Here is a 19,230-nt window from a genome sequence, read left to right as displayed (position 1 = left end):
GGGGGGGGGGGGGGGAGAGAGGGGAGAGGGAGGAGGAGGTTGGTGCATTTTGAACTTCATCTAAGTTCACTCCACTATTTTAATTTTCTGAAATTTGGTCTAATTGATGTGGGTTCCCTACCTAATGCGGAAAATGAGAGTCACATGGAGTGAAAAGGCTTGAAGGTTTTCCTCCACTGAATGTAAGCTAGCCCATAGATATTCTGAGGATCCTAGGGTCCAAATTGCAAAGATGAAGCCAGAAGAAATAGCTTCCTGTAACTCCCTAGGTGTTATTCTGGAAAAACTGTCTCCTGCAAATATGTGGCTGCTCATTTTCTTTATCCTTTCAAATGGGTTCTGGAGGATAGAATAATAGTAGACTAGTAGTGATGGAAAGAAAGTAAGAAGTAACTAAAACAGAAGACATGGTATTCCTCATTGTTGAAAAAGTTTCTTTTCAAGTTACGTGCAATGCATTGTTGGGTGATTTCTTCGATGGGTTAATAAATATCTCCTCTTACTATAAACCGTCTGCAAATATGCAACTTGTTTTTTCCGTAGGGAAATTGCATTAGAAGGTTTATTTCCTGATGAAGATCAAAGGAAAGCAGTAAGCAAAAGCCTCAACTTAAAGTACCCAAAACTTTCTGACATGCTAGACTATATTATCCAACAGCAGCCTGCGCTGTTAGATTCTGCTAGCGTGGGAGGTTCAAAGCTTCTTTTCCCATCAAAATCTTATGTGGCTATGATCAAGTTTTTGTTGAGGTGCTTTGAGGCAGATATGAAACAGAATAATTTGGTGGAAGGTGCCCATTTTTCGGCTACAGTTGAGAAATTATGCTTGCTTCTTGAACATGCAATGGCTTATGAAGGTTCTGTTGACCTGCATGCTAATGCCTCCAAAGCGCTTATATCTGTTGGATCTCATATGCCCCAGGTAGGCTCACATTTCCCTCGAATGCTTGAAGAAGAGGACCACACTAAATTCTCATTTTATATCTGATGTATGGATTCAGGAATTTTTGGTCTTCTAATATAATTGACAGGTGATAACTTCTCGATATGTTGATAAAGTTGCATGGATGAAGCAATTTCTGGGGCATATTGACTTTGATACACGTGAATCTATATCTCGCTTAATTGGAATTGCTTCCTGTTCACTTCCTCTTCACAGTTTGTCTGATCTTATTAGTGAATTGATTGCCTCAATCAGTACAACACCTAAGTTAAGGTTGTAGCTTGGATTATTTAACATTAGCTGTTTGTTGCTTCTTTTGGATCATCTCCCTTGTTGGAGCGGATCATCTCCCTTGTTGGAGCAACTGCATTGGCTTCCTGATGATATAATGCATTATCAATTCTTCCAGGTTCGAGATGCAGCATGGTGTGCTATGTACTTTAGGCTATGTTACTGCAAATTGCATGTCAAGAACTGTTTCTGTAAGTTTTTTTCCTTTGGCATTTTGCATGTCAAGAACCGTTACTGCAATGTGCATCCAGGTGCTTTTTGTCAATTGATGTAAAATGCATTTTAGAATATCAGTGTACTTGATTTAGATGGATACTTTGTTAGCGGAGTTTAGTTGTTGCATATATGCTTCATGTATTATAACTCTGGTTCTCTTCCTGAGTATGACCTAAAACAATGCTTCAAGAGTAGGTGGTACACCGGCTCTGCATCATAAAAAGAGTGAAATCATTTAACTTCCAATTCCTAATCAACCCTGTGGATAGTCAAAGTTGAGACTGAAATATGCTGATCGCGTAAGTGAGTCAAAGCAATTATGCCTTGCCATATTTTCCAGAGTTAGGTCATACTAAATTCTGCATGTTCTAGTGTATTATAGGTGTAGGTGTATTGTGTAAGAATTAAGGTAGGATAAACAAAATTAGTTTTCTATATTACTTTGGTCCCCTCAGGACGACTAGAGCTTATTCAATTTTTACTAAAATTTTGAAGTTGCTTCCACTATATGCTTCCTAGCCAGATACCTTTCATTCTTTTTGTCCTACTTGCATGGTTCCTACCTTTAACGACCAAATATTTCTTCTTTGTTTAAAATTGAAGTTCCTTTCCAATCTTCTTGTTTCCTCTAATCCTCCTTTCTCTGCCTGGTTTTCCTGACCTGCTTCTGACACCCTCTTCTGGTCGCTGATGCTATAGCTGTATTTTAATCCTTAGAGGTGGCCTTCTCATCCTTTTCTGCTCATTTGGTTTATTAAGCCTTGGGGCAAAGGGTAACGGAACTGGAAAAAATTGTGGAACTGCGTTAAATTGGTTTTTTGATAGTTTAGGAGGGGTATAGATGATAGATCTTTTAGTTTTGCTTACTGTATACTCCTGATGTACTTGCCACTGAAATACACCATTGGTGTATTGCTGTCTATATTATGATAACTTTCTCAAAAAAATTGTTTTTTGTTCAGGGTAGCGCGGAAGTCAGTTCTCAGGTTAGGACCAAGTTAGTTTTGTTTAATTGGTAAGTAGAACCAAGTTAGGGTAAGGTCTGTGTACATGCTACCCTTTTAAGTTCCCAACTTGTCCGAGAGCACCCCGAGCCCCTTGGGTCTCAACCGGAACTTTACCAACAAGTTCATATCCAACCTATTCAAAGTCTCAAAAACATGATTTGGTACACAAATACTCGGAATGAGGGGTTGGGTTGTTACAATGTTAACTGATATTAGCACATGTTAAGATCTGAAATTGGCCAATAATCATGTAATAGCACCACTTTTTTCTTTATGGAATGTAATTTAGGTGTGGGGTGATTCACTTAACAGAGGGATGATTGGTTTAGGAGAGAATGTTGCAGTCGCGGGATCTATTAGGATCAAATTTAGCACATGTTCACATCAGTAACTCACATTGAATACCTGAAATTGACCAACAACCTGATCATGTTGTAGAAATGAATGCAGTCATGTGCTTAGTGAGAATTCTAGTTTTGAGGCTTGTCTGGCAAAATGAAAGACTGTGGCTTTTGGAAACCTAATAATGCATGCTTTCAGGACAGCCAGATAGCAAAAATATTGTGTATAGTCTAGCACAAAGACAATAGATGCTGATTTGGGATGCTTTGATTTTATTGTCATCTTTAAGACTTGAGAGTTATCTATTGCATGGTAACTTAGAAATAAAAAATGAGTCCAATTTTTTTCAAAGATTTACCATCTTAAATGTACACAACTTGTGGATAAACCTATGCACTAATTGTTTATTTCATTATTGATCTTGTATTTATTGATTTTGTTTCGATAAGCTTTCCTGTTGGTTACATAGATATTTGTGTTGCTTTTCTTTCTACATGTGACAGATCCCAGAAGCTTTACTCCAGAGTACACTTAAATGTCTGGTCGATGTTGTCAATTTAGAGACTGCCACATTGGCTTCTTTTGCAATGCAAGCGCTGGGCCATGTTGGACTTTGTGTCCCATTGCCTCTCCTGCTGGTAGACTCTAGTTCAGGTGTGTTTGCATATTTATTGAGGCTACTATAGAATCTGTGTGTGAAGCATGCTTTTAGTTTGATTTTACTTAACCAAGCTTAAAACTGCAGTTCCCATATTGGTTGTCTTGCGTGAAAAGTTAAGCAAGCTGCTTGCTGGTGAGGATGTGAAAGCAGTGCAGAAAATTGTTATTTCGTTGGGACACTTGTGTGTCAAGGAATTATCCTCTTCACATCTAAATATTGCTCTTGACCTGATTTTCAGTCTAAGCCAGTCAAAGGTAAGTGAAATTTCCTCCATTGATGGCCCTAAAGGTCTTTCTCTATGTTGGTGACATGCACAAACACTCTTTTTCTCAGGTTCACAGCTGGAGGAAAAACCTTCTTAATTGTTATTATAATATCACTGCTAAATAATGTCTTTCTTGTGCTTCTGCGTCGCATACATCGAGTTGACATTATTTCATTTCCATCTGGGTTTCCTATTTTTGTTGTTGATCAGGTAGAAGATATCTTGTTTGGTGCTGGGGAGGCATTGTCATTTCTATGGGGTGGTGTTCCTGTTACTGCTGACATGATTCTTAAGAGTAACTACACTTCACTTTCCATGAGTTCGAACTTTTTGATGGGAGATGTGTCTTCTACAAGTTCTACCTGTGTGGAATCTGAAGCCAATGAAGATGGCCATGGTACAGTTAGAGATGCAATCACTAGAAAGATTTTTGATGATCTATTATACAGTAGCCGGAAACAAGAGCGCTGTGCTGGCACTGTCTGGCTTTTGTCGCTGACAATGTATTGTGGTCAGCACCAGGCTATCCAGAAACTGCTTCCTGACATCCAGGTATCTTGAATTTAACTTGATGCTGACAGTTCCATAGCAAAACCTTATAATACATACCTGGGAAGAATTTCGAACTCGTTTGGGTTTAATCCTAATGTTGTTGTATCTGGGAGAAGTACTCAAACTATTGCTTTTCAGCTCTATTAGCCTTTTGTATATGCTGCCAGGACAGCCTTTTATTTCTTTTGATTATTGGGATATATTATTAGTAAAATATAGAAATTATTACAAGCTTTGACCTTCCTAGGGATAGGATTTCTTATTTGATTCATAAGTAAATAATACAAAAGATGGCAGTATATCATAGTACAAAAGTAAACCAAAAACTTGGATTTTGCTTCCATGCTTAGCTAGTGTGTCCACCAACTGGTTAGCTTCTTTGTAGATACACTGAATCCTTGTGTTTCCCAATCTAGTCAGGTAAATCTGCAGTCATCGATTACATTTTTGATGATAATCATTCCCGTTAGAGATCATGTTTATTGTTTCATAGTCGGTCTCAATTATGATTGTCACAATTTTGTTTTGAAGAGCAATGTTGAGACAGCTTCAAGCACCTCTCTTCCCCTGATAAATACAATTTTAATAACTAACCACTGGGGTGCTTTTTAAACTGTGAGGCCTATGCTTCTTCAATTATCTATAGACATCAAAGTGACCTCCTTTTATTTTGATGTTTCCGAAGAAAACATTTTACCAGAGCCTTTTGAGCCACTGACTCTTGTACTATTGTAGGAAGCATTCTCTCACCTTCTGGCTGAGCAGAACGAGCTTACACAGGAGCTGGCATCTCAGGGACTTAGTGTTGTGTATGAGCTTGGTGATGCTTCTATGAAGAAAAGCTTAGTGAATGCTCTTGTTGGCACTCTTACTGGCTCTGGGAAGAGGAAAAGAGCTGTCAAGGTTTGATGACTACTTTTATCTTGCTCTAATTCTTGACAATCTTTCCTCGTGTGTTATACTATGAATACCCAATTTTTGCTCTGAAATTAGTTCTTTTTTTTTTAATTTGTTCCTAGCTTGTAGAAGATTCTGAAGTGTTTCAAGAGGGTACAATTGGTGAAAGTCCAAGTGGAGGGAAACTAAGTACTTATAAGGAGCTTTGCAACTTGGCAAACGAGATGGGGCAGCCGGACATGATTTATAAGTTCATGGACTTAGCCAATTATCAGGCATCTTTGAATTCTAAAAGAGGTGCAGCCTTTGGATTCTCCAAGATAGCCAAGCATGCCGGGGATGCTCTGCAACCTTACTTGCATGCTCTTGTTCCAAGACTCCTTCGTTATCAGTACGATCCTGATAAGAATGTGCAGGTACTTCCATATAAGTGCTTGTGCCAAGCTGGTGTTCTGTGTTCTCCTAGTTTGGTTGGGGTTTAACTTAATAGTATTCAATTCAAGCAACCCTAAAGATCATTTTGGCTGTTTCAGGTGATATGTGAACTATTTAGTTTGTTATATCATGTTCTCAGAATTTGTGTAAGATGGAGATAAAGGTGGTTCCCGTGCAATTTGTTATGTTAATTTTTTGTATTAAATAAGCTGATATCCTACTGTCTGTGATTGCTTTGGCGTTTTAGCCTTTAACTAAGAAATGTTTCGTTTGTTATTATATGGTTATGCTTTTTTCAGAAGTTGTGGTAAGAGGGAAAAATAGGGGTTACCATGCAAAGGAAGACAGCCAAAGAAAGCAGGGGGAGGTGTAGGGGGGTGTGGTGTAAAGGGGAGAGAAAAACAGTTCAAAAAACTCCCGTTGATAAACCAAAAGTCTCCTTTCTATATTTTTTCAACGGACGGACACAAGAATTTTTTTTGCAAACGGAGAAAATTGTTTACTTTTCTCTGTCTTAATTTACATATTTTCATAATGAATACCCTGCCCAACCCGGAACACATTAAATATTGAGACTCAATATCATTGCTGACCGGCGTTTTATTTGCCGCTGGCGAGATATGGCCATTGGGCCGCCTTGTCGCATGGATTTATCTAGAATTTCAATTGTTCTTCGATCTATTATTTCAGAAGCCCCTACCTGAAGAGGAAGATATTCTCGGTCAATATTGCTTTGGGACTTGGAATTATGATAATGGCTTGTGGAGGAAAGGGAATGTTGGAGAAGGTGAAGAGGTTTTTGAAGATTATATATTTCATGGTGGCGATGTTGGCATCATGGCTGGTACTATCGGCGCCACTGATCGTGGCAATTGGGGATGTTTTGGTACCAAGTGTGTTGATTTCGACCTTTACATGCATAAGATGTTACAGTTTCAAAGAACATTTGCAGAGATATGCCTTCAGAAGCACATTGATGGACATTCCTCTCGTTTCTGTGATGAGATTTTTTATTATCACCTCTGTTTATTCTCTGTGTGATGGCCCTGCTAAGCATGGACCATACCTTGGAACGGTTCTATTCTGTTCCATCATTTCCATTGTTCTTCTTTCTGTCAAAGCTTGTATTTTCTGTCAATTCATATCTGGAGGTTGAAGCTTCATCTTCTATCTAAAGGCAAAAGGCCTCATCTGAAAAAGTCATGGGGGTGTGCCTGTGTTGTTTCTTTCTTCGGTAGTCTTAGCTCTTGGACATGCTATAATTGCTTAAGAACAAGCTTTTGAGCAAGGAGGAAGCTTTTGTTTCACCGAGTTGACCCAGAAGCTGTCCTTTCGTGCAAAGTTGGATTCTCTTCATACAGTAAGGTACCACAATCTCCAATTCAGACAAGGTAAAACAAGAACTGAGAGTGATATGAGGAGAAAACTTGCAGGATCGGCTCATGAGGATGGGAAAGTCCCTGCTATATTGCTTGCTGATGTTGACAGTTCATTTATTTCTTGTCTTGGGCTCTCTCTTCATTACAAACTTTGCTTGCCTGGCTCACCTTACTGTTCTTTGTCTTTCAGACCTTCTTCTGCTCACCCATTGCATGTTTTGTCTCAAAGTGATTATCGTATTGGAGGTGCCACAGTAGTCAATTTCATACCCACACTCTCTTTATGCCTCTTTTAGATGAGTCTCCAACTTTCCCAGTTCTGTCTGAAGAAATCCCTAGTTTCAGCCTAGATGAAACTGGTGATGAAGATGATGTTGTCAAGGTGGGATGTTCATTCCCATTATGAGATGTTGAAGGGAATAATCAGTTTGTTACTGTTCTAGTGCATGGTTTTAGAGCCGAAGTTTTCTCTTAGAGATTGATGATGGATGAGCTAACCCGATAGGTAGGTTGTGCAGTCACAACCTTCTACAGGCCAGGATGGGGATTGACATCTAGGCCATGTCAGACAGATTGGGAGGAAATCAATTGCCTAATCCCTACAAGATTGAAAGGTTGACCTGCTTCTCTCATTTTCTTCGATTATGGGTTTTACTTCAGTTGTACTTGCTGGTCATGATGATGGGGGTGGATTGCTTGCATTGAAGGCTGGACAAATAGTTCAGTCATCCAGGAATTCAATTAATGCCCTTATTAAGGACAAATAGGCCAGGATGGGGATTGACTTCTCTCGGGAAATTGCACTTGGTGCATCCACTGTTGGGAACAGAAATTACTTAAGTTGTTAATAGAGGTGCATGATATGTTGCCACCAATTTGACAACTGATGTTTTGAGCGTACACAATCCCTCAGTATGTGAAGAAGGATGAGATGAAGCACTCTATGAGGTAGGAAAACATTCATCTGAGACAGTTCTCTCACCTGAAAATGCAGCACAGCTGCTAAAAACAGTTGAAAGTTTATCGATTCTGGTGATTGGAGGAGCTGAAGATGCACTTGTATCTGTATAATTTGTTCAAGTGATGGCATCAAAACATGTAAATTCTAGACTGGTCGCCATATCTGGCTGTGGTCATCTTCCACAAGAGGAATGAACAAAAGCGTTGCAAGCAGCCATTTCTCGCCGTTCATCAATAGAATTTTAGTGGAACCACGCTGCAACTTCAGTAGGATGCTCTAATGTCAAGTTACAAGTATTTATTCAACTAATATTTTTGCCCATTTTTTCACCTACACCTTCTGTAATTTTTCTTTTCTAAATTACTCAAATAGTAGAGGTCCAAGTCCACCTCTCCCGGTAGCTATAATTCTGAACTTGCAGCTTGAGTGTTAGAGCTTTCGAAATGTTATCTTTCTATGCTCCCTCCTCTCTCCTCTCTCCTTATTTCTTGTTTCTGTTTCCAGATTCTTAAACTCGGTTTTAGCTTCTGTTTCCTACCACTTAAGAGTGGAGATAACATCTTTGTACATGTTCTTTTTTCTTCGGAATAGTGTAGCAGATTTCCTGCTATAATCTCTCGAGCTCCTTCTCTCTATTTGTGAAAATACTGAGTAACAGTATGGTTGAATACAAGAACAGTTAGTTCTTTAAAAAGAAAAGGCGGTTACCATGCAGTTTGTTATAATTATTTTTTGTATTAAGGAAATTGATATTGTACTGGCTTTAGTGACGATGCCCATTTTTTAACTATTTTTCTTTCCCTTTAGGATGCGATGACACATATTTGGAGATCACTGATTCCTGATTCAAAAAAGTCAATTGATGAGCATTTTGGTCTTATTATGGATGATCTTTTAACTCAAAGCGGATCCCGACTTTGGCGATCACGAGAGGCTTCTTGTCTAGCACTTTCAGATGTAATTCAAGGACGTAAATTTGATCAGGTAAAATCATTGATTTGTCATCTTATGTTCAAGGAAATTGCATTTGTCTGTTATAGGGTAGAAACAATTGCATATATGACTCTTGTCAAAAGAAAAGGAAAGAAGAAAAAGAGTTGATTATTATTGAGGTACTTAACAAAAATAGAGGTTACTATACTTGATCTAGAGAGGGAATTTGGAGGATGACAGGAGTAACTTATTCTCTATACAGATAACTGTTCCCACTAACACTTAATTTTCTTCATGTACTGGTAATTAGCTTTGTATCTCTTTACCAGCATCAAGGTTATGTATTGTACATGATTTAATGGTAAATATATCCACAAATTCTCATAAAGCAAATGTTTACAAATCCCAAAATATGATTTCTTATTTATTATTTCGTCCGTCTCATTTTATGAAGCAGTGTTTTATTGGCCACAAAATTCAAGAAAGAAAGAGTTTTGAAATTTGTGGTCTAAAACATGCCACACATTTCTGTGGCTATAAAGTCACATCTCATTAAGGGTTAACTGAGAATTTTAAAGTTGAATTATTTCTAAATAGTAAATAAAGAAAGGTGTTATTATTCTTTATGACAGACTAGAAAAGCAAGGGTCACAGAAATGGGATAGAGGGAATATTGTTATTGTTATGTTCTTAATTTGACAAGTCTGAGCACAAAAGTAAACTAATCTGAGGATTACAGAACCTTGCAATTTGATAGAGCACACTACTCGTGTTGATTGTCCATCATAATTGCTTGTCACTCACTAAACATTTCTGAACTGAGCTAGTGGTTTCTGTATTACAAAAACTAAAAACAGTTGGGCAGTTTCTTTTGGTCAAGATTGGATAATTTGTTGATGCTTCTAAAAGCTATACCAAAAGAGATAACTAAATTGATGGGATCAGAAAGTTTGATGATGCGGTTAGATATTGTAAAATTTGGTAAAGAAAGAAGAAAATGCTTTCTTTTTGTATTTCAGTATGCCTTTACATCCCATGAGAAAGGGGTATTATACAAGTAAATCTTAACTAATTAAGGAAAGACCATCAAATGAAATAAAAAAAAAACTTTTTTCGTATAATTACGCTAGGAAAAGGGAAAATGATCTCCAAAAAATATGCTAATGAATTACCCTTCGGGGTGGCCGAGTGGTTTGGGCTTGGGACTTTATGATGGAGGTCTGAAGTTCAAAACCCCTTGCTAGCGAAAGCAAGGGGTTTGCCTTCTGGGTCGAGCTTGCCCAGTGCGGGTACCTCTCCTGTGTGGTTTGCAAGCTATTGCATAGGAGCAGGGGGTTTGCTTTGTTCGCACCCAAAGGGTAACGGCTGCGGGTTTCCCTTGTCATAAAAAAAAATCATGCTAATGAAATAACACAATCAACACTCCCCTCGAGTTGGAGCCAAAACGTCGTAAAAACCCACCTTGCAGACCAGAGTATGAGAAATCCTGTTGCTGAGGCCTTCTGTAAGTACTTCTGCTAGCTGTTCTTCTGAAGGTACATCAAGTGAACTCAAGGTGCCACTAGTAATTTTCGATTTCATGAATTCCTAATCAATTTCAATATGTTTTGTTCATTTTTTTTTTGAAACTGGTAAGTTTGTATTTTTAGCAGTAAGGATATGCTGGCCACCACCAAAAAGTTAAACTACAGACTCCCTATCAGATCTATAATCTGATCATACATAATTGCTTACACAAAAGAGTGAAGATACAATACAATTCCATTTGATTTTATGAATGGGATTGGACCTATCTTCGAAATATCTGGCATTTCTCTCCTCCATACTGGCCACCATATACATGAGGGAATCAATCTCCAGCATCTCTTTTGGCTCTTACTTCCCCCTATTCTGATCCAGCAGCTAAGAAGGTCTGATGTATGCTCAGCAGCTCAGGCATGGCCCAACTATAGCTAGTAATGTTGAGAAACAAATTCCACAACTGAGCAGTGTACTTGCGGTGCAAAAAAAGGTGCTTGTTTGTCTCCTCAGTCACCATACACAGAAAGCACCTAGAAACCAATTGTCTCTTATTCTTCTGTAGCACTTCTTGGGTTAGACAGGCCCTTTTGATAACCAACCAAGTGAAGCACTTAACTTTGGTAGGGATGCTGCTTTTACAGAAATAATTCCACTTGCATTGAGTATTTGTATTAGTCACCTTGAGACCTCTTGTGTAGGCACTCTTTACTAAAAATATCCCGTTACCATTGTGTTCCCAAAGAGGTATATCCAGTGCTATCAAAGGCGCGCTTAAGCCCTGAAGCGAGGCTCAAAACGTGTTGAGCGTTTTGCCTCACTTTATGTGCGCTTTAGCGTCGTCATCAAGGTTCTAAGGTTAACGTTTCCTTGCCAATGAGCCTCGTATAAAGAAGTGACATTAAATAATTGATGTTTCACCTTATCATATTTTTTTTTTCAATTTCTTTTGACATATATTTGTCATTCATGTTTATAATTATTAGTCTTTGACTAAACATATATATTTGTATTTTTTTCTCCCTTTGAGCCTTTTTTCATTAAAGCCACGCTTTATTTGCGCTTTGCGTTTAAAGCCCTCACGGAACTTAGAGCTTTTTTGCGCTTTTCGCCTTTGATAACACTGGGTATATCAACCTCTGTACTGCTAATAGAAACTTGCCCTATTTTTCCCAGTAACATGGCTACCCTCTCTATCTCCCAATCATTTAAACGCCTCCTAAAAGAGATATCCCACCCCTGTGGGGACCAGCACACTTGGATTGTCACCTCAGGGTTACACAAGTCTCCTAGTCACTCTATTGCATTCAGCATACACACCAATCAAATGCTAGCTCCAGTTATCATATAAACTGGTGAACTTGCCAGTTATGCATTGGTTGCCATCCACTACCATCTCCCCGTTCCAAATTCTTTTATCCCAAAGAATAGGATTCCCCACTGTCCCTTTGGCATCCTTTTGGATCTTTCCCATCCATCTACTGTGCCATATACTCTGAATAACATTGTCTATCTGACCATCATGTTTTGTTTCTACCAACACAGAGACATCAGCCCCCCATTGTTGAAGAAGCTTTCGCACCAACTCCCTCTTACTTCCCCCATTCAACCCCCTAACATTCCAGGAGATTAACTTGACTCTCATTGATGAGTGAGAGTTAGAATTCTCTGTTTAGGATGAAATCATTTGGAGCCTTTTTGTGTAGGAGAATACCTAATAGGACGCACTTAAGGGCTCTAAGATCAAGTCTCCTAGAACTCCTAGTGTAAACGAAACCTAAACATTATTCGGAGGAATAATATGTTTATCCCACCCTTTAAAGCCTCGAGAGGATCTGATAATTGAGGGTTTTAAGTGGCATTTCTGTTGATATGATATACGACAACTGGAATGGCATCCCTAGTGGTTTTTTGGTAGATACAGGGTTAACATAAGAGATCTTGCCACTTTGAACCAATGCCTATTTGTTCTTTCAACAACCCCATTTTGTACACTAGTGTAGGGACAACTAGTTTGGTGGATTATCCCATTGAACTCCCTTAAGCACCAAATCTTTTATCTATGTATTATGTGCCATTTTCAGTTCACAATTTTTTCATCTGAGGCTCAAAAAGTGTGGAATGACTAAAAACAAGAGAAAGCCTCACTTTTTGGAGTTTTGGTTATCCTAGGGTAATAATCAATAAAGGTAACAAACTATCAATTTTCAGGCAAAGAAATAGTTTTAGAACCTCGGACATCCGGCTGAATAATTGTAATATTAGTACTTATCACTCAAAGGGTAAGAGTCTCTAGTATGCATATTCACAAGCATTATAAAACATAGAGTCAAATTTAGTCTGGAAATCAAATTAGGGTACAACATCTGTAAAACCAAAAAGGATGGGTGCCCCAACCGCCTATGCCACTGGGTTATTTCTTGATTGACATCCTTATTTCCTCCGAAAAAGGGCTTAACTAGAGTCTCCAGTCCCAACCAAATAGTTGTAAGTAGTCATGCAATTTACAACTGCCAATCCTGTTGCTTTTTTGAAGATCCTTAAAAATAGTGGTTAAGGAAGAACTCACAACTACAACTTAGTTCTTTGGTGGTGGGGCTTACAGATAACAGGGAACTCAGGTACATGAAGAATGGATGATAGTGTAATATCAGATGTACAAACACCAAAACATGTTCCACTGATGGGGTTTAGAGATCCATTCTCAAATAAGTCTCGTTGGGACTAGGAAAGTAGTTTTTGTAAGCCTTAGAGGAGCCTGTCATGTGTATTCATATCAGAATGAGGTACTTTCTTGGATGTAAATTATGGCTAACTCTTCCCACTCTGCATTGCTTGTAAGGGAGCAATTGATAAATAAGCTTTTCCTAGAATTTTCCAGTCTTGCGTTTTTATAGTGTGGAATATCATTCATATCCTTTAATTTGATGTACTTGTTGATCTGTTTATCTGTGGTATCCCTTATTGCAGAGAGCATAATTGTTGCCTTATCTGACAATGTCAGCATTGCATATGGTATAGGTTGAGAAGCACTTAAAAAGAATATGGACTACTGCTTACCGTGCGATGGATGACATAAAGGAGTCTGTACGAAATTCGGGTGACAGATTATGCCGGGCTATTACTAATCTAACATTGAGATTATGTGATGTTTCTCTCACACAAGTTTCAGAGGCAACAAAGACAATGGAGATTGTGTTGCCGTTACTGCTATCTGAAGGCATAATGAGTAAAGTTGAAAGCATTCGCAAGGCATCCATTGGAGTGGTTACAAAACTCACAAAGGTTTCATTTTATCTAGAAAATTGAACTAATGAATATGTCTTGTAGACCTTCCAGTTTCTAAAATACTCACAATGTCATGTCTTTTACTTCTCTGCTAATCATTTCAGTCAGATCATTATGGTGCTTCTGTTCATACTTGACTGAGAAGAATTTTCTTTGCTTCGTTCTGTAATGTTCTTGCATTATTGCACCAGAGTTGAATGTTAAAGTTCTTATCTGGTGGTTGGCGATCATCATGTGTATATGGTACAAGGTGTTTTAGATGAAGGAGAAACTTGTCTATTCTAATCTAGTGCCCATGCAAATATCCCACCTTTTTCTTGCTTGCGTAGATCCAATAAGTTCGTTTCAGCTTCAAACAATCCAATTTGGTTCTTTTAACAGTTTTTTCAATAATTGCAGGGTGCGGGTGTTGCACTTCGGCCACATCTACCTGACCTAGTCTGCTGCATGCTTGAGAGCTTATCAAGCCTGGAAGACCAAGGGTTAAATTATGTTGAGGTCTAGCAAATTCTGTGGTTTCTGATATTGCTTTGGCACTTATTAGTATCTGGACATTATTCTATTTTTCTTTTCATTTTCTAATGTTTTCCCCTTTTCTTCGGGCCTCTCCCTTGTCTCAGTTGCACGCAGCAAATGTTGGTATACAAACTGAAAAGCTTGAAAACCTCCGTATATCAATATCAAAGGGCTCACCAATGTGGGAAACTCTTGATCGTTGCATTGATGTTGTTGATTCCCAGTCGGTGGAGTTATTAGTACCTCGTGTTGCTCAGTTAGTTCGTGCTGGTGTTGGATTAAATACCAGGTATTTTGCAAGTCCAAAGTGTAATTTACATGAAAAATGCAATTTGATTGGATTTTAGTCTACATTTATCTTATTATCTGTGTTGTCTTTTTTCCAGAAGGTAACATTTGTATTAAAATCAAAGCACAAAGTTTTTTCTGGTAACTGTGAGAAATGTATGTGAAAAATATTATTGAATTGTTGTTTCTACATTATTACATTGATCCTACTTATGGACATTACAATATAATCCTTTACCAAGTAGGATATTATTTACTACTATTCCTATGACTATTCATATTCCTATTCCTATTCTAGGTAAGATTGTACATACCTATTTCTATTTTAAGTAGGATTTTATATATCTATTCCTATTCTAAACACTCCCCTCAAGCTAGTGCATACATTTCATATGTACCTAGCTTGTTACACATGTAATTAATACGAGGACTGATAAGGGCTTGGTGAGATATCTGTAAGCTGGTCACTCGACTTCACAAAATTGACAATCAATCTCAATTTGCTTAGTCTTCTCATGAAATATTAGATTTGATGCATATTGCCAGCCAATGTCAATGTATTTGGTCTTCCAGGAAATACTGAATTTGATGCATAATGTCAATAAAATATAGAGTGATATAATAAAAGTGTTGAACTTCCCAAACCAAGCCTGCATAAACTGTTTCAGGCCATAGAGTGACTTACGTAATAGACATACAAGACTACTAAACTCCCCCATGAGTAATAATATAGGTGGTTGCTCCATATAGACTTCTTCACTATCCCGCAGTCGTCAGAAAGTGCTCAAAATCTAGTATAAATATATGGGCTGTGTTAGAACCAATAGACGAGTCCATATTAAATACGAAAGTCACTGAAATACTGGTCGAAACATGCTCATACACCGTAGTATTAGATTTGATGACCCAAAGTGGTCACAATTTAAGAAATAAAATTATATGGGTAGGGTCGGAATGATGACAAGACCCAACTAGAAAATAGAAATTATATAGGAAAGGTCGGATTGACGGCACAACCCTATTGAAAAGAGAAATAATATGGGTAGGGTTGGAATGATGGCACAATCGTACTGAAAAAGAGAAATTATATGGGTAGGGTCGGAATGATGGCACAACTCTACGCAAATATACGCAAATATCGCGAAGTCACCGGAAAGACGAGTGGAACTATGCAAATCAAATCTGAGGAGTTACAGAAAAGACACTCGGTGCTATGCAACTTAGACATGAGAAAGTAGTTCGGAAACATCCACGATATTATGCAAATTAAACATGGAAAGTAGTCCGAAGAGATGCACGATGCTACACAAATCAGATATGAAGAAATAGTCACCGTAAAGATGGGGTTGACACATAACAACCCTATGAAGTCACCAAATATTGATGTGCGGGTGACCTGTTTGACTAAGTTTTCTTCCCCTGAATATATGTTTGATGCATATATCATTGACCCTACTTTTGTTAACATAATTGTTCGCTAGACGGGCAACATATATGGGTAATAGCCACCCGCTGACAATGAGAGCTCTTTGATTCTCTACCAAGATTGTAGAGACTCTGATACCATGTGAGAAATATAGGAGGATATTATGAATTGTTTGTTTCATATTATTACACAAAGACCCTATTTATAGACACTACAATACAATTCTTTACCCAGTGTTTTGGCCGGTGAAAGGTGACGAGGGCCTGCCTCACGCTCGTCTTTTTGAAATGAGGCGCCAATTAACACCAAAAATTTAAAATATTTAATTTCATATATCAATATCCAAAATCTAAATAACAATAACATTCATTAGCAAATATTTCAATTCAAAAACTAATAGTAGATATTAAAAGTCTAGTACTTGATTAAGTTGCAATTATCAAAAAAAAAAAAGTCTAGAACTTGAATGGCTCAATAATTTATAAGACAATTGACAAGCAATACTAGAACTCTTAAAGCAATACTCCAATGTCCTTTTTGTTACCATCAGAGGCCATTGAATTCATTATTTATGGACACACAAATATTAAATTATTTAGTATAAAACTAAATTGAGTAGGGAAAAATAAATATAGAACGATTGATTTTTTTTTTTTTTAAAAAATTGTAGGCAGATTTCAGTGAGCAGTGAGCACTGCAACAGAACACAACACTTAGTTCACTACCACTGAAAACAGAGCACTCAGGTCACTGCTAAATTACCACTGGAAAACAGAGCACAGTAACAGTCTCAGCCACTCACTTCTGAAAAACAGAGTAGAGAACAAAAAGAAAAGAAGAAATGAACTAGAAGAGAAGAAGAAGAGAAGAACTGAAGAAGAAAAAAAAGGTCTCCTTCTTGGCAGCAGTTGTGAAGAAGCTCGACTCTCGAAGGGGTCGCGACTGAGGAGAAGAGGAGTGCAAGTCGCGAAGGTGAAAGTATGCAAAAATACCCAAGAAAAACCCTGATTTTGGCTTTTAATTACTAAATCAGACCTTTTAAAAAAAGGCGAAGCCAGTCGTCTCGCCATCGCCTTTACGTCGCCGTAGCTTGCCATTTTCATATTGCCTTTCCTCGCTGCAGATAGTCGATGGTGCCTCGCCTTGCCTTGTCGCCAAAGGCGAAAGAGGAGCGCCTTTCACAACACTGCCTTTACCAAGAAGGATACTATTTATTACTCCTATTCCTATGACTATTCATATTCTTATTCCTATTCTAATTAGGATTGTATACATCTATTCCTATTCTAACAGTAACTACGCACATATCAGTGTTATCAAAGGCACGGTAAAGCGCGCTTAAACCCTGAAGCGAGGCTCGTATTGAGCACTTCGCTTTGCTTTATGTGCGCTTCAATGTCGTCATCAAGATTCTATGGGATACTTTTTATTGTGAATGAGCATTTCCCGAAGAGGCGATGCTAAACCATTGATATTTCACTTTATCGTAAAAACTATCAATTTCCCTGTCCATGTTTTTGTTATTTATGCTTATAAATATTAGTCTTGGACTTTGTATGTTTTCTCCATTTGCACCTTTTCTCTCAATAAAGCTCACGCTTTATTTGCGCTTTGCACTTATAGCTCTAACAAACGTTAGATCTTTTTTTTGCTTCTCGCTTTTGATATCACTGTTACATATTCCAAAAGTAGGCAAAAACCTATCCTTGCTCTCCTTACGAGGATTTTATCAAGTCTATTATGGATTCATCATCATAATTTTCTTTGCACCATAACATAATCAGCAAGATACAATTAATTTTGAACTTTTGAGTAGAGCTGCTTGCCTGCTTCTGCCTTCAAAATGGAACACCTGGCATTCCTTTCCTTCCAGTTATCCAACAAATGCAAACTCTGATGAGGTTCCACCATTTCTTTCGCTTGAAATTTTCTCCCTGATTGTACCAGTACCTCGGTAGGGTCAGTTATAGTTTTTGGGATAGATCACCTGATCCAACTATACTTGAAAATAGTTGCAACATTTGAGAAGTGACTCTACAGTGTAGAGACACTTGGCTATTAAACTCTGAATCTTCACAGCATAAGTAACACCTGGAGCTCTATTTTAATCCTTCACTGTCTGTTGTACCCTGGCATAACCCCAGCTGCTTAGTATTCAGCTACTCTGTCAATTTCTCAATTTCCCAGTCATTGAGCATTCTTCTGAAATTAGAGTACCGTCCCTGCATGCGCCACATCTCTCCAACAATCTCTGTATTGTATGTGTGACTTGAATGATTAATTACCTTTTTATCTCGAAAATTGAAGAGATCCCATTTGTTTGGTAATGAACCGCCTTTGATCTAGTTCTGAATTTTCATGTCACGTTATTTGTTCTCCTATTGACAGGGTTGGCGTTGCAAATTTTATAAGCTTGTTAGCGCAGAAAGTTGGCGTAAATATCAAACCATTTACAACCATGCTACTGCGACTTCTATTTCAAGCTGTTAAGGAGGAAAGAAGTGCTACTTCAAAACGTGCGTTTGCAAATGCTTGTGCCACAGTTCTGAAGTATGCAACTCCTTCCCAGGCCCAGAAGTTGATTGAAGACACTGCTGCTTTACATCTCGGGGAAAGGAATGAACAGATTGCATGTGCAGTTTTATTGAAAAGCTACTTTTCCTCAGCTGCTGATGTTTTGGGTGGATATAATGATGTGATTGTGCCAGTAATATTTATTTCAAGGTCAGACTCTATTTTCCTTTCTCTATTTCATAGCCTGTGATGGTGAATTTTTATGTAATCTTGTTTCATGTTATATCAATTTTCCCAAGAGAAGTTAGCATGTCCCAGTAATCTTGAATTTGCTGTCACTTCTTACATGAGAACGTATCTATGTGTATAAAATGAGGTAACCTTAATTATCGAAGAATCTATATATTGCCATGTTATCTTGTTCAAACGAAGAATAGAATTGTAAAAATGAACATAATAATTTACATGACAACCTATAAGCAGTATGGATTTGGGATGATGGGACAATGCTAACTTCTCTTGACATGACATGACAACATATTCAAGATTACTGGGACAGCAAATTCAAGAATATTATATTATCTTGTTTCAAATGCATAAAATGGATTTAATTCCTCTCTCCGGAGTAGTATAGTTAGGGAGCTGGTTTATCTGGTATCCTGTTCTACACATGAATGGCACTTTTTATTGCCCAACTCTCGAAGTTTTGATATTTGGGAGAAGTTTGTTAGTTCGAGGTCAGGATAATACCTGCTTTTCACGTCAATCTTGCATGCTGTTTCGTGGCTCTTCCCCCCC

The 19,230-nt window shown here is 38.0% G+C and overlaps 1 protein-coding gene and 1 pseudogene across 5 annotated transcripts in view; both read left to right on the top strand.

Moving 5' to 3' along the window:
• The window catches only part of LOC107004601 (proteasome adapter and scaffold protein ECM29), a 57,205-nt gene that overhangs the window by 20,587 nt on the left and 17,388 nt on the right, over positions 1-19,230 (top strand). For all 5 annotated transcript variants that reach the window (XM_027913238.1, XM_027913239.1, XM_015202865.2 and 2 more), the window contains 13 exons: positions 544-922; positions 1,032-1,216; positions 1,353-1,425; positions 3,303-3,453; positions 3,545-3,714; positions 3,936-4,277; positions 5,013-5,180; positions 5,297-5,590; positions 8,757-8,933; positions 13,422-13,685; positions 14,088-14,186; positions 14,309-14,493; positions 18,307-18,642. In XM_027913238.1, the coding sequence (XP_027769039.1) occupies positions 544-922; positions 1,032-1,216; positions 1,353-1,425; positions 3,303-3,453; positions 3,545-3,714; positions 3,936-4,277; positions 5,013-5,180; positions 5,297-5,590; positions 8,757-8,933; positions 13,422-13,685; positions 14,088-14,186; positions 14,309-14,493; positions 18,307-18,642 (2,823 nt within the window). The remainder of the gene's footprint in view (positions 1-543; positions 923-1,031; positions 1,217-1,352; positions 1,426-3,302; positions 3,454-3,544; positions 3,715-3,935; positions 4,278-5,012; positions 5,181-5,296; positions 5,591-8,756; positions 8,934-13,421; positions 13,686-14,087; positions 14,187-14,308; positions 14,494-18,306; positions 18,643-19,230) is intronic.
• On the top strand, positions 6,162-8,746 carry LOC107004602 (annotated as a pseudogene).

Source organism: Solanum pennellii, chromosome 11 (assembly GCF_001406875.1).
Source record: "Solanum pennellii chromosome 11, SPENNV200".
NCBI lineage: Eukaryota > Viridiplantae > Streptophyta > Magnoliopsida > Solanales > Solanaceae > Solanum > Solanum pennellii.
Note: the sequence above shows the minus strand (reverse complement) of the source record. Positions and strands in the feature narration are given on the sequence as shown.